Source organism: Ochotona curzoniae, unplaced genomic scaffold (assembly GCF_017591425.1).
Source record: "Ochotona curzoniae isolate NIBS_2020 unplaced genomic scaffold, NIBS_Ocur_1.0 contig_2404, whole genome shotgun sequence".
Lineage (NCBI taxonomy): Eukaryota > Metazoa > Chordata > Mammalia > Lagomorpha > Ochotonidae > Ochotona > Ochotona curzoniae.
In genome coordinates, this window is record NW_024465451.1 from 9,678,778 (window position 1) to 9,692,344 (window position 13,567).

Consider the following 13,567-nt stretch of genomic DNA (forward strand, 5'->3'; position numbering starts at 1 on the left):
TGACCCTCACCATCGGCCAGTCAGGTAGTGGGAGTAAAATCACCCACTAATAACTAGAACAGGAGTCAATAAGGAGTCAGTCATTCCATATCTAGACACATCCACCTGCCAGTCCTGACTTCTCCATTACTATTCTTGTGAGTTGGGGCAGCTGCAGGCAACAGTTGCTTAGTTGTATAGCTACCTAAACCTTTCCCCTCCGTCAGGCAGCCAGCATTTATTGAGTAACTCCTCTGTGCAGGGAGTCTCTGTATGCAAGTGAAATATGTTCCCAAGAACCAGGCATTTCTTTGCCCTCTCTAGCGACTTCAGGTTAAGCATCACCGTGTCCTTGAATAGCACCATCTTTTTTTTTTTTTTTTACTTTTTTAATTTTTACTTTTTTTTATTTGTGACAATCTTTACATAGTTAATTAGGGTAAAAAGGTTCAAGGGCTACAGGAAAGTGGGTAAGACTATCATTTCCACATTGTTTCCTTCTTGTATCTGAGGTAAAGGGGGATATTGAGGGAGAAGCCCCACCCAGTCTCCCACCCACCCCTGGTCCCGCATGTGGGGCATGCTCTGAGGGTCTTGCTCAAGTGGTTTTGATAGTTCAACAGTTATGAATTGCTGCCAATCTCGCCACTCCAAGCACGATGAGGTCGTTGAAGAATCCACTGATTGACATAGTCCATCTTAGAGTCTCTATTTGCCCAGGTTTTCACTGCCAACATATAGCTGAGGTGGTTGATTAACTCCTTCTGTCCTCTGTCTTTTCTTGGTTAGGGTTCTGAGTCCAACATTTCAATTGGGGAGATCCCCAAAGAAACTGTTTGAGGTGTTCCCAGACCAGATTCTTGTATGTACTAGCAAGTACAGGCCCCAGCACAGTCCATTGCCCTAATCAGCTGGTGGTTGCAATTGCTGGGTTGGTTCTGTTTCCAGTTCGGAATTCCACTGGAACCAATGGGTGTTGCAGTCCAGCCTGGTTCTGCCCAGAACATACTTGGCCCTCGCATAAACAAGTGGGAGCTACAGTCTAGTCAGAGTGACCCACAATAACCCCCACCAGGCCCGCCCCCTACCCTGGTTTGCCAGTATGTGTAGCAGTAATCCAGTCTGTCCCACGCCCCATTTGGCTCTCGTACATGTCAATAGGTATTAAAGCCTGGTTCCATCTAACCAGCTCAATTATCCAGCTCTCACAGATGTTGTCAAGTGCCTCTCTGTCTAGCCACCCCAGCCCCTGTCCTAGTTTTCGTGCCCTCCCATGGGAGTGGTAACCCAAGAGAGAGGAGCCCACTAATTCCCTCCCAAGCCACTCCCACTCGTGGATTATCCACTCTCCAGGTGGTTCTGTGGTTTAATTTGACAGAATTAGCCCCCATTACCAGCTTCTGCCAGCTGATGCTGCAGGTTAGCCCAACCCACCCTCACCCACTCTAATTTTAGTTTGCACCAGTAGGAACAATCAACCCAGCCTGATTTTTCCCTCATGTAGTCCACGTGAGGCCCACAGGTTAGCACCATCATTTTACAGTAGCCGAAACTCACTCTTAGGCTAATAACCTTAAAACCCTCCAGCTAATAGAGAAGGAAATTTGAATCATGGTGTAGTGCTGTTTCTGTAATTAGTGATTATTTCCCTTAAATGGACATTTTCAAGTTATAAGGGCAAGGTGGGCTTATTTGGACAGAAGGTCATGTCTGAGGCCCTTGACAAATTTCACATGGACACCTTGTGAGAAGTCTATACAACAGCTTGATATGCAGAATGTCTGATTAAGTAAAATTATTTTCGTCCTTAAGAATAGTTTGAGAAACACTGCTACAATAGAAGTAGTCCAGTGTCGTTGTGCTAATGGAGTTTGGTCTAGCTGATGTAATAGGATAGACCTTTTACAAAAAGCTCAGTGATGATAGAAAAGCTGCTGTTGACCAAAGCTTAAGAAAGGCACAAGCCAGAGTGTGTGGCTGGAGGGCTTCTGCATTTGCTGTCATAAATCACATGTCTGCTGTGACAAGTTCCATGTATCTTCCCCCAGGGATAAGAAGCATGTGGACTGGGTCAAAGCTTACTTGAGTATATGGACGGAGCTGCAGGCTTACATTAAGGAGTTCCATACCACCGGCCTGGCCTGGAGCAAAACTGTGAGTGGGTCCTCCCACCTGCTTTCCCCTTTTATCCATGACAGCGGCATAGGTTTCTTTACTACCACAAAGAAGGGATGCTGGGTTTTCTTAGTGAAGGGAAAAGGAGAGAGGAAATAAATCATCGATGTCAAGATTAATCGTCTGTGTTGTCAAGAAGGGGACAGAAAAGCCTAGGAAGCAAAATAGGCTGAGACTATGTGAACCAAGGGAGTGCTACTGATAGAATCTGTCCTGAACAGAATCTCAGTCTAGAGGCTGAGGGGGAAGGACTGCTGCCCAAACCCTGGACGTGACTGTGGGCTGGCTATAGACAGAAAAGAAGGTAGGAGATCATCACCAAAGTAATAGAAGGAGTGTACAAAGTTGGAGCAGCTGAAAGCCTCAAAGATGAAATACTCAAGCCTGGGTGCTAATGCCTTTCACAGAAATAGAAATAAGGAGGTGATTATCAGATAGGGGAGCATGCAGGAAATGGCGAAATCATTTTTGAGTTTGTTGAGTCTGAGGTACCAGTAATAGAGCAAGGAAGATGTCAAGTATTGCGGAATTCAGGCTTACAGCTGCAGTCAGGTAAGGGCACACAAAAAGAGGGATGTTGAGAATTGGATCCCTGGAAAAAAATGAGAATAAAGCCAGGTTGAACGTGGGTAAGAAGCATTAAGCACTGCCTTCATGAGGACCCCAGGTATGGCTGGACACTTATAGGGTTCCACTGGGAAGGGCACAGAGAAGAGAAAGCATGACTGTATTGCCTGTACTTACTGTTCCAGGGGCCTGTGGCAAAAGAACTGAGTGGACTGCCATCGGGACCCTCTGCTGGATCAGGCCCTCCTCCCCCACCGCCTGGCCCTCCTCCCCCACCAGTCCCTACTAGTTCAGGCGCTGATGATTCTGCCTCCCGCTCAGCACTGTTTGCGCAGATTAATCAGGGAGAGAGCATCACACATGGTGAGTCCTCTGTCCTGAACTGTTGACAGCACAAGTTACTTGAGTAGACTTCCCCAGCCAGAGACACAAACAGCTAGTATAAACCAGTCTTGGAGAGAATTCATTTGCATGTCAGGTCCCTTCAGGTTGCCCAGAGGGACAGCAAAATTGGCTGACCTGGACATTGAGTACAACTGGGGGAACCCATCTGTCCCATGAGATAGTGACTTAGGTGCTATATACACTGTACCAAGGCACAGAACTGACAGTTGTCTCCATGGACTTTGGCAAGTCATTGTGTCACGGGGTTTACTTCCTTAGAAGACAAATAAGCAGTCACATAGAAAACTTGCCTGAGAATAAGCTAAAATTGTTACAGAGAAAGTGAACACCATTCTCTGCAGCTGGTGCAAGTACTCTGCAGGGTGTCTATCCATACAGGCATCTAAGAGTTTTAGACATTGTTGTAGTAGCTGTACATGGTATAATCACCTTAATGTCCAACAGTGAGGGAGATTGGAAGTTGTTGATGGTATGTCCTCTTAATGGCAGCCATTTGTACTTTTTTTTCTACAATGACCCATATAGCCTTAAAAATAAAATCTAGCATTTTAAGTACGGGCACATAGGTGGTAGAACTAAAGAGGCCACATGGTGTTGGTTATGCAGTAAACAGATTTGATGGTGTTCAGGAGTGAGGTGTGTGCGAGCCTGCTGAAGGAAATGATGGGATCTTTTCCCTTAAAATGCACAAGAAATAACTTGAGAAACTAGGTTAACATGACAATGTTTTTATCTAGTGTTAATTGGTTGGGCCAAATTTCTTGGCATAGTATATGGTTACGACTGAATAAAACTAAAAACAAGCATTAAGAGACTGAAATGCCGGCACTGACTGCGGGAGGGTTTGCTGTGCATGATACTTCCTGTTATTTTTCTTTCCTATCACATTTTTCCCCTCTCCTATTGCTTTAAAAACGTCACATATTTTGTGAGTATATATTTGGCAGATGTCTTTTTCAGATCTTTCTCTGTGCATTTACATATCCATTCTATCCTTGACCTCAAATACATTTTTCATATTTTCCTTTTTAAATGGAAGCACCTAATTGGACCTTGGGGGAGGAAATTATATAAGTACTTCTGCAACACAGCATCTCAAAGGTGCTGGCTTTGGGCTCTGAATTTTCTGCTAGGTGTTTATCCCCTGACACAGAGGGGGATCCGTTACTGCCTCAGCCCAGAGCCCGGGTACGAAGGACAGGAGCGAGGCAGCTGTTGCTTTTGCAGCCCTGAAACACGTGTCTGATGATATGAAGACTCACAAGAACCCTGCCCTGAAGGCTCAGAGTGGTCCAGTGCGCAGTGGCCCCAAACCATTCTCTGCGCCTAAACCCCAAACCAGCCCATCCTCCAAGCCAGCCACAAAGAAAGAGCCAGCTGTACTTGAACTGGAGGGCAAGAAATGGAGAGTGGTGAGTTAACATACCCAGGTCGGGGGAACGAGGAGTCAAGGAGGCGAGGGGTTTACATAGAGCTCAAATGAGTGCAGAGTTGTGACTCAGATTATTAAGATGTCTGGGGAAGCCTATTACTTTAGTTGACATGTGTTTGGTCATGAGTATCCCGGGGTGTCTCTTTAAACAGGAAAATCAAGAGAATGTTTCTAACCTGGTGATTGAGGACACAGAGCTGAAACAGGTGGCTTACATATACAAGTGTGTCAACACAACATTGCAAATCAAGGGCAAGATTAACTCCATTACAGTAGGTGAGTCTTTGTGGCTGCTGGGCAAACTCTGCCCTAGAACCAGAGAGCACTAGAATTATTTTATCCCTCCTCTTCCTAAAGATTCTGAAACATACTGCCTTTATACTGTTGACCTGCTTGCTGCCTCTCTTCTCCTAGATAACTGTAAGAAACTCGGGCTGGTGTTCGATGACGTGGTGGGCATTGTGGAGATCATCAACAGTAGGGATGTTAAAGTTCAGGTAACTTGATATCTTGGCTCTGTCTTTCAATCCCTGGGGAACTAATTGAAAGCAACACAACCGACCCACAGATGCCGCTTTGGTGGGAATCCGATTCTACAAGGTTCTACAAAGCATGTAAGCTGAGCTGCTCTGGATGCAGCAGAGAGCTGGCTCTTCAAGGGAGCTCTGCATAGCGCCCATCCCTGCCCAGCCCCTGGTATCCAGTATCTGTCAAGCATCTGGGCACTTGTCCTGTAGTTGTTGAGTCACGGGAACCTGTGAGAGCCTTCCCTGCAACTTAACCACTGTCCGCTCCACCAGCTGCTGGGACTCAGTTCTCTTGGTTTTCTCTGCAGGTAATGGGTAAAGTGCCAACCATTTCCATCAACAAAACAGATGGCTGCCACACTTACCTGAGCAAGAATTCCCTGGACTGTGAGATCGTCAGTGCCAAATCATCGGAGATGAACATCCTCATTCCTACAGAAGGCGGGGACTTCGTAAGTTTCTCTGTAGTAGTTTGGTATTCAAACCAGAAAGAGATGGAAGGCTGCATTAGAAAACATTGTTTGAGGGACACTTTGCACTGTGAAGTTTAAATCCACCAGGACACACCAAAAGCTCGCAGAAATGGAGTCATGTCCCATGGTGGAGTTCCAAAGGAGGTGGCTTTGGCCTTTCTTACCTTGACCAGAGGGTAGAAATAGTCCGGGCGCCCTGTTGAGCAGGGGCTGCGTTTTCACGTACAGTCAGTGCAAGGTGCCCGAACACCAAGCAGCGACTAGCTGTATACTCCCTGCCTCCTGTCTGTCCCACGACTTCCTCCCTGGCTCTCAGGGGTAAGTGGAAGCACTGGCAGCAAAGTGTGGACTTTGGCCGCAGTTCCTTCTCTAGCCCTGACTCAGATCCACCCTGTCTTCTCTGTTTGCAGAATGAGTTCCCAGTCCCAGAGCAGTTCAAGACCATTTGGAACGGCCAGAAGTTGGTCACCACAGTGACAGAAATTGCCGGTTAAGTGAAGTGCCACTGGGTCTTTGCCCTCTCCCCGCACACCATGGGATAACTCTGTATCAAGACGGTTCTTTTCTAGATTTCCTCCGCCTTTCTGCTCTTACACTGCTTCTCTGCTGAGAAGCAGAGCTACCTGCCTCCACTGAAGCATACCTCAGGCTGAGATCCGGGGTAGGGTAGCAGGGCAGTCGATCTCCTGCGGACGGGGCAGCTGCTTCTCTCAGCGCAGCCACTCCGCCGAGCCTTTCCCGAGGAACCGCACACAGCACTGGTACAGCTCTGCTGTCAGCTTTTGGGGTCATTCGACCAATGACGGTCCTTTGGGAAGGACAGTCCCAGGAATTAGACTAGAATATTCATAAATATTCTAAATATTCATAAAATAGCGAGCCTTTTTTCCTAACCACAAGCATACAGGTAGCAGAAGCCGTTGATTCCAGACAGTTCTTCTAACCAAGTTAATCTTTCACTGTTGACAAGTGAGGCAAGGGTGGCACTGGAGCACAGGCTGGGACCCGGCCATCCAGCATTCCAAGCAAAACTGTTTCCTGTAAGCATTCCCTTTAACCTGCATTCCATTCTAAGTCCACCTCAGCCACGGGACAGTGGGTTCTCAGTATCAGCTGAGGGCACCTGGACCCTTACTTTCTCTGGGATCCCTGCCCTGCACCTTCCTACAGATGATCTTTAAAAAGAAAAGAAAAAGACCACCACACCATTCCAAGGAACATGGCATTCTTCCCTCCCCACTAAGTGTCACCTGCCTTCACTGCCTCGTTTGCCTGCCATACTCAACAGTGTGTGGCTACTGTCTGGGCCCCTGAGCAGAGGACTCGGGCTTCCACTGCAGGCCAGCTCTGAGTCTGGGTGTGCGTAAGGATCTTGCACAGCTTTTCTAATGCAGATTTCAGTTTTTCTCTCCAGAACAAACACTTACCAAAATATGCAACATTTTTTTTGGTGGGAAGAGAGATTGCCCTGTGACTTCTACCCATTTCCTGAGGCCTGTGGAAATAAACCTTTATGTACTTAAAGTTATACAGAAAATAGAATAAAGTTAATACCAAACTTGCTTTCCTATGATATCTGCTGTAAAGATATATAAAAATATTGGGGGGGAAAAATGACACCAGGAATAAGACTATTTTTTATTTTAGACAACCTCATAAATTTTCATATCCTTCCACTTCTTGCCGTTATCTTCATCACTGTGAAGAAGGCCCTAAGGGGTGGGGGGAGTCCCACAGGGTAAGCCCTGCAGTACTGGCAGGTGCTGCTTCAGAGCGGAGCTATGTGTTTCTCTAAACAGAACTCCTCAGTGTTGCTCAGTTTCTGCACAGTGCAGCCTAGGATCCCCAGGCTCGAGTGGTGTGAGAAACACAGGCCAGTGTCAGTTTTCTCTAACAGAACTTCTCTCATGTGGGCTAGCCTCAGCCGAGAAAGGGATTGCCCTGCTGTCCAGCTTTGTGACTACAGAGCCCTTCTCTGACAGCTCGGGAGTGCGCTGGGCAATGCCATCTCGGCTCCCTGGCGGTGGGTCAGAGGTTACACAGAAGGAACTCGTCCTGTTGTTCCTCCCGTTCTCGGAGGAAGCCAGGGCATCCGGAACACAAGTCCACAGGGCAGGGCAGGTTAGTCAGGCATGGCGGGGCAAGAACCAGCTGCCTCAGTTTAACCTTCAGTCCGTGCTTTCTTTGTGCACAGCCCCCTTCCCATCTTAGGTGAGGCAAGAAGTACACTTCCTCTTTTAAGCAACCCAAATGGGTGTTGCTTCCATGCTTTTGCAACAGAGCAGCTAATTTCTGCCTGAGGAGACAAAGGGAGTACTGCAGAAGCAAGCTGCTGGATGGAGGGAGTTTGTCTAGCCTTACCACATGATGCAAAAACATTATCTAGGCACTAGCCTACCAGCAGAACTGAAAAAGCATCTGTGGCGTGTGGGTGCTCTGGCCTGGGTACCAGCTTTTGCTTTGTATGAAGCTTGGTAAGACTCTACTGATAAAGGATGTTTGCCCTCACAGTCTGTCTCCGGGGATAGAGTGGGCTCAGTGTCAGCATCAGCACTGAGCTATAGCGCAACTCCCTTTCAAGACAGCCTGAACACATCAAGACGGTTGTAAAGCAATCCCCATGGTTATTAACTAATGAAACCTTCATTCAACACCATATGGTGATAGGAGGCCACAAAGGATAAGGTTCGCATCTTGATCTTTCCAAGCAGGGCACATTGGAAGACAGGTGAGAAGGGTTAGTTGCAAGCAGGCTCTGAGCTCAGATGTGAAGGGAACTCCCCCAGGTGGTCTGGAAGAGCCAGGGATGCCAGAGCTCAGCAGCGGTTTCACTCAAGGAAGGGTATGATGTGAGCATAAAACCATTCTTCAGATAGTTGGAGATGGTCCCCTTCAGTAGCCAGAAACACCAGCTTTCCAGCCTTGTCCATTTGCTTTAGCCCCAGGCGGTCCTGCAGAGAAAGACCATAAGTTTAATGAAAAGTTTTACAAACAGTAAAATTAACATCATGTGACATCGAGCTATATTTTCAAAGTATAATTTTTTCTCCTTAGTATTAAAACTGAAATGTATTGTTGGAAATGCCAGAAAGGATACCTCTTTCCAAGTTTTTCTTCCTAAGTATTAAGAAATGTGAATGCAAATAGATTGTTCTCAAAGATGGGAGTGTCAGGTAACTCAACACGTCCAGCACTCGGATAACGAGCCCTGAGCTTGAAGCATCCTGTGGTCATGAAGATGAGCAGGCGCGGCAGCGCCAGAGAGCCACTCCTGCCCTGGCTGCCACTGGCTTGAGTTACAGAGTCAGGAAGTTCTAAGTTAGAATTTCGCCACTCTTTATCAGACCCTAGCTTCCCTTTCTCTTTACCTTACCCAACCTGAGAGCAAATGAAAAGAGACAGTCTTTGAAAATATTTGGGAAGAGGGGCCCGGCATGGTAGCCTATCAGCTAAAATCCTTACCTCTTACACATTGGGATCCCATATAGGAGCCGGTTCTAATCCCGGCAGCCCTGCTCCCCATCCAGCTCCCTGAATGTGGCCTGGGAAGGCAGTTGAGAATGGCCCAAAACCTTTGAACTCTGCACCCATGTGGGAGACCCAGAAGAGTCTCCTGGCTCCTGCCTTCAGATTGACTCAGCTCTGGCCATTGTGGTCACTTGGGGAGTGAATCAGCAGACAGATGATCTTTGTATATCTGACTTTCCAATAAAAATAAACAAATCTTAAAAAAAAAAAAAGAAAGAAAGAAAAGAGGGCCCGGCATAGCATAGTGGTTAAAGTCCTCGCCTTGCACGTGCTGGGATCCCATATGGACGCTGGTTCTAATCCCGGCCACCCCGCTTCCTGTCCAGCTCTTTGCTTGTGTCCTGAGAAAGCAGTTGAGGACAGCCCAAAGCCTTGGGACCCTGCACCTATGTGGGAGCCCCGGAAGAGCTCCTGGCTCCTGACTTCAGATTGGCTCAGCTCCAGCCATTGCGGTCACTTGAGGAGTGAACCATCGGATGGAAGATCTTCCTCTCTGTCTCTCCTCCTCTCTATATATCTACCTTTTCAATAAAAATAAATAAATCTTTAAAAGAAAAAAAAAATACTTGAAAAGGTTATTATAAGTTGGGTATGCCTTACCCAGAAGCCTGGGGCCTCATATGTCTGCAGTATTTGCTGACACATAGATATCTCAGGGATGGGACTTAAGCCTAAACAAAATCTGCATTCTTCAAATACACCTTGTACACAGCCTAAAGCTCACTTTACACTTGTTCTTAGCCAAAACATCAAGAAGCAACTGAAGAAATGTTTACCAAAATATTTTGAGTGTGCCTGTGTTCTGACTACAGCTGATCATATGGGCTCAGGTGTGGCATTCTCCACTGGAAACATCATGTGGGCACCTAAGGAGTTCTGGATTTTGGAGCAGTTTGAATTTCATATTTTGGATGGTCACCAAGGAGAAGGTGATTGATTCAGATGTAACCCCATGTGCCTTTGAGGGTGTCTTCAGTAGAAATTCCTTAAAGTGTAGAAGGTCCTAGAATTGAGGGTGGTGAAATAGGGCAACTCTGCTTGAGAGACAAGACTTGATGCTAAACAGAACTGACAGCTCCAGTCCATTCACCTAATGCCGGGGCTCTCATAACCTTTGCTTTGTTTTCATTACACACAGGGGTTTCTTGAATCTATAGCAGACTTCACCTGGGCAAAGGAAGCCAGTTCCAAACCTTTCCATCAAATGCTGCTTTTCTAGTTTATGCTGAAAACTGAGGTACAGTACCTTCAAGCTGTAGAGGTCCCTATAAAATGGCACCATATCGGGCACATCTGCCACAAGAGAACCTAGCGGCCTACACCTGGCAGCTTCGAGAAGTTGGGCGGGGATGAGAACACACCAAGCCCCCAGGACCCAGCTCTGCAGTTACCTGTGTGTACAGGGTGGTCTCTTGTAAGGGAATGGTTTCCTTGGCCTGCCCACTTCTATAAAAGCCGAACCACTGCAGGAAAGGAAAAAAAGTCACATCAGAAGGTCACCACCAAACTACTGGCAATTGGCTAAGTCACTAAGACCACTAACAAACTATCATGAAACCACAGCAGCACGGCAAGCTGCAAAGGGTAGCCCTTGGGTCCCTTCCTGTTCAAGGACAGCAGCTCTGCCCTTCCCCGGGCTTTCTGCCATCTGTGTGTACGGCAGGCCTACCCTGTGAAAAGCCCTGAGCTAAAACCTAGACATTCAAGGATGAAGAGTGGGCCCTCTTGCCAAGAAGCTCCCAGTCTAGTGAGGCACAGAAACGGCTCATGGTGTAGGATGGGAGTCTGCAAGCTTTGTGTACATAGCACATACAACTTGAGGGGGTTCTGATGGCCATGTGGTCACAACAACTCTGCTGCCACTGCAAGCAACATGGCTGTTTCTGAGGAACCTCACAGACACACAAATAGGAATTTAAATAATTTTCACATGTCAAAAATTATTTGACTTTTTCCCAACCATTTAAACATGGTCGATTCTGGGGTTGTATCAGGCATCAGCTTGGTCAGCTGTGCCACCACCTTGTCCCTGAAATAATTTTTAAAAAGTTGTGCATGAGGGGCCAGCACTGTGGCACAGCCAATCTCTCTCTCTCTCTCATTTGCTGAAACTCTGATTTTAAAAATAAATACATCTTTTAAAGAAAAAGTGTGCAAGAATTCAACAATGAAATCCCCAAAATACTGCAAAGAGAAATTAAAATTTTAAATAAATTGAAAAATGTTCCCTTCCCCCAACCAAGCATTTAGAAATGTAAAAATTCTTAGCTCATGGGCCATGGGCCATCCCAAAATGTGGCAGACTAAAAACAAAGCAGGGATGGTGTTATGGCACAGCAAGCTAGGCTAAGCTGCTTCCTGCAGGGCTGGCATCCCCTATGGGCACTGGTTCCAATGCTGCTGTTCCACTTTGATCGAGCTGCCTGCTAATATACCTGGGAACGCAGCAGATGCCCCCGCCAATCACTGGGTCCCTGCACCCAAGAAGGGAAATCTAGAAGCAGCTCCTGGCTTCCACCAGCCCAACCCCAGCTACTGACATCATCTGGGGAGTGAACCAATAGGTGGAAGCCTCTGCTTCTCTATCTACTTTTCAAACAGTTTTTTTTTTTCCTTAAGATTTATTTATTTGAAAGCTCATACAAGATGCTGGCACTGTGATGACTTTACTGCTATGCCATGACACTATCTCCCCGAGTAAATCTTAATGAAGAAACTAATGGGGCAAGAGCAAGCATTGTTGTGTAACATATTAAGCCACAACCTGAGACATCTGAGTCCCTTATCTGAGTGTCTGGTTCGAGTCCTGGCTACTCTGCACTTCAGACCAAGGTGCCTGCTAATACATGGTCACAGGCAGCAGACAATAGCCCAACGACTTGGGTTCCTGCCTGCCATGTGGGGTAAAGGAGTGGCTTCACCCTGAGCCAGCTCTGGCTCTTTCTCTCTCCACCTGTACCTCTGTATTTCAAATAAATTTTAAAAGTCTTCAAAAAAAATCTGATTACAATTGTGGGCTCTTTCCACCCACCACCACCAAAAATGCAATTATGTAACTATACATGCAGTTTTGGGGGATGGAGAGTAGAACTGGGAGGGTATAGCCAACTGAGTGTCCCGATGATGGATCTCAAAGAACCAGCTCTACGCAAAGTGATCGGAGGGTTTTTGTCCCAGCAGCCAGCTGTGGTTCAGCTCCTGTCCCCCTCTGCAGTGTCCTGGCCCTAAGGCCAGTGACTCACCTCAGATTCTACAGGGTCCACAACGGAGTCATTGAGGAATTTCACCATCACGAACTTGTTCAGGGCCATCAGGTTTTTCTTGTAGGACTCGTTGACCCCCTGGAAGAAAGGCCGTGGAGGCTCAGGATCACAGCACGGGGTTGGGAGCCTCACAGCACTCTCAGGCCAGCTGTAGGCCGCCATGTTGCTTCCCCTGGCATTCCCGCCCACAGAGTGCCTCACTCAACTTTCCCTTCCCTTCCTATCAGGCTGATGTGCCACCCACCCTGGCACACAGGTACGACCATCACCCCATTCCATAGGCTTCCAGCCACAGGACACTATGGCAAAATAAGAACTTGTGTACTCTGTCATCCTAGTCTGTGTTCTCCATTTGTTTTCCCCTTCAAAATTTTTGTTTGAACACAAAAAGAACCTTCTAGATGAGCCTACTGCAAGTGGAGCAACAGAGTTTAATGAGGCCTCGCACCCAGGCTCGTGGCCAGACCACGTTCAGTGAGTGTCCTTTGTGGTCTGTCTTCTCTGAGAAAACCCCACAGGGCTTCCCCCATGTAAGACAGCAGCTGTGAGTCCCAAGGCTCACCCCCAACCTGCCAGCATATGCAGATGAGGCAGAGCAAGGAAGGGGTCGGACAGAAGGGCAGGTGGCCAGGCAAGCGCCAGCCTCCCCACAGAGACCGAGTCTCATAAGCCCTGCCTTGTAACAACAGAACTTCATGTACTGGGTGCTGCCTGGCACAGCCGAGGCACGCAGTCCCCACCAACCTGTTCCCCATTCCCAGGGCAGAAAAACAAACACACAGTACTGAGCGTGGGGCCGGAGGCTTACCCTCTCCTGATTGATGTCTGCCAAGAAGACACTGTGGTTGCGGTACACGTCCTCCTTGATGGGGTCATGCCAATATTCTGCCTGCACCAGGCTGCACAGGGAGAAAGAGGTGACCAGGCCATAGGTGAGTCGGCAGTGAGCAGGTCACCTTGTAAAGGGCCAAAGCCACAGCCCTCAGGCCTGGGCTTTGCAAACTAACAGGGAAGACAGGGGCCTGTGAAACAGCTCATCAGCAAGGTAGTGTGTGAAGACATGGACAGGCTGGTCAGCATGGTGCAAAAAGCCTGAGAGAGACAGAGGGCTCCCTGGCACCTGCTTCCACTGTGGTATGCAGCCTTGTTTCACTTCTTGCATTCTGGTGCATCATGGCCACAACCCAGGTGCCCTCACTCCCCTTTGCTTCCTACTCA

At 47.6% G+C, this 13,567-nt stretch overlaps 2 protein-coding genes across 5 annotated transcripts in view; one reads left to right on the forward strand and one right to left on the reverse strand.

Moving 5' to 3' along the window:
* Nucleotides 1–7,116, forward strand: part of CAP1 (cyclase associated actin cytoskeleton regulatory protein 1) — a 28,455-nt gene extending 21,339 nt beyond the window's left edge. For both annotated transcript variants that reach the window (XM_040974288.1, XM_040974287.1), the window contains exons 7-13: nt 2,028–2,133; nt 2,907–3,084; nt 4,354–4,538; nt 4,711–4,834; nt 4,973–5,055; nt 5,394–5,537; nt 5,969–7,116. In XM_040974288.1, coding sequence (XP_040830222.1) covers nt 2,028–2,133; nt 2,907–3,084; nt 4,354–4,538; nt 4,711–4,834; nt 4,973–5,055; nt 5,394–5,537; nt 5,969–6,052 — 904 coding nt within the window. In that variant the 3' untranslated portion in view covers nt 6,053–7,116. The remainder of the gene's footprint in view (nt 1–2,027; nt 2,134–2,906; nt 3,085–4,353; nt 4,539–4,710; nt 4,835–4,972; nt 5,056–5,393; nt 5,538–5,968) is intronic.
* An 83-nt stretch (nt 7,117–7,199) lies between these two features.
* PPT1 (palmitoyl-protein thioesterase 1) overlaps nt 7,200–13,567 on the reverse strand; it is a 30,647-nt gene continuing 24,279 nt past the window's right edge. For 2 of the 3 annotated variants that reach the window (XM_040974291.1, XM_040974289.1), the window contains 4 exons: nt 13,158–13,248; nt 12,329–12,427; nt 10,478–10,549; nt 7,200–8,509 (listed from right to left, as the gene is read on the reverse strand). In XM_040974291.1, the coding sequence (XP_040830225.1) occupies nt 8,387–8,509; nt 10,478–10,549; nt 12,329–12,427; nt 13,158–13,248 (385 nt within the window). In that variant the 3' untranslated portion in view covers nt 7,200–8,386. The remainder of the gene's footprint in view (nt 8,510–10,477; nt 10,550–12,328; nt 12,428–13,157; nt 13,249–13,567) is intronic. The other variant, XM_040974290.1, reaches the window with a different exon arrangement.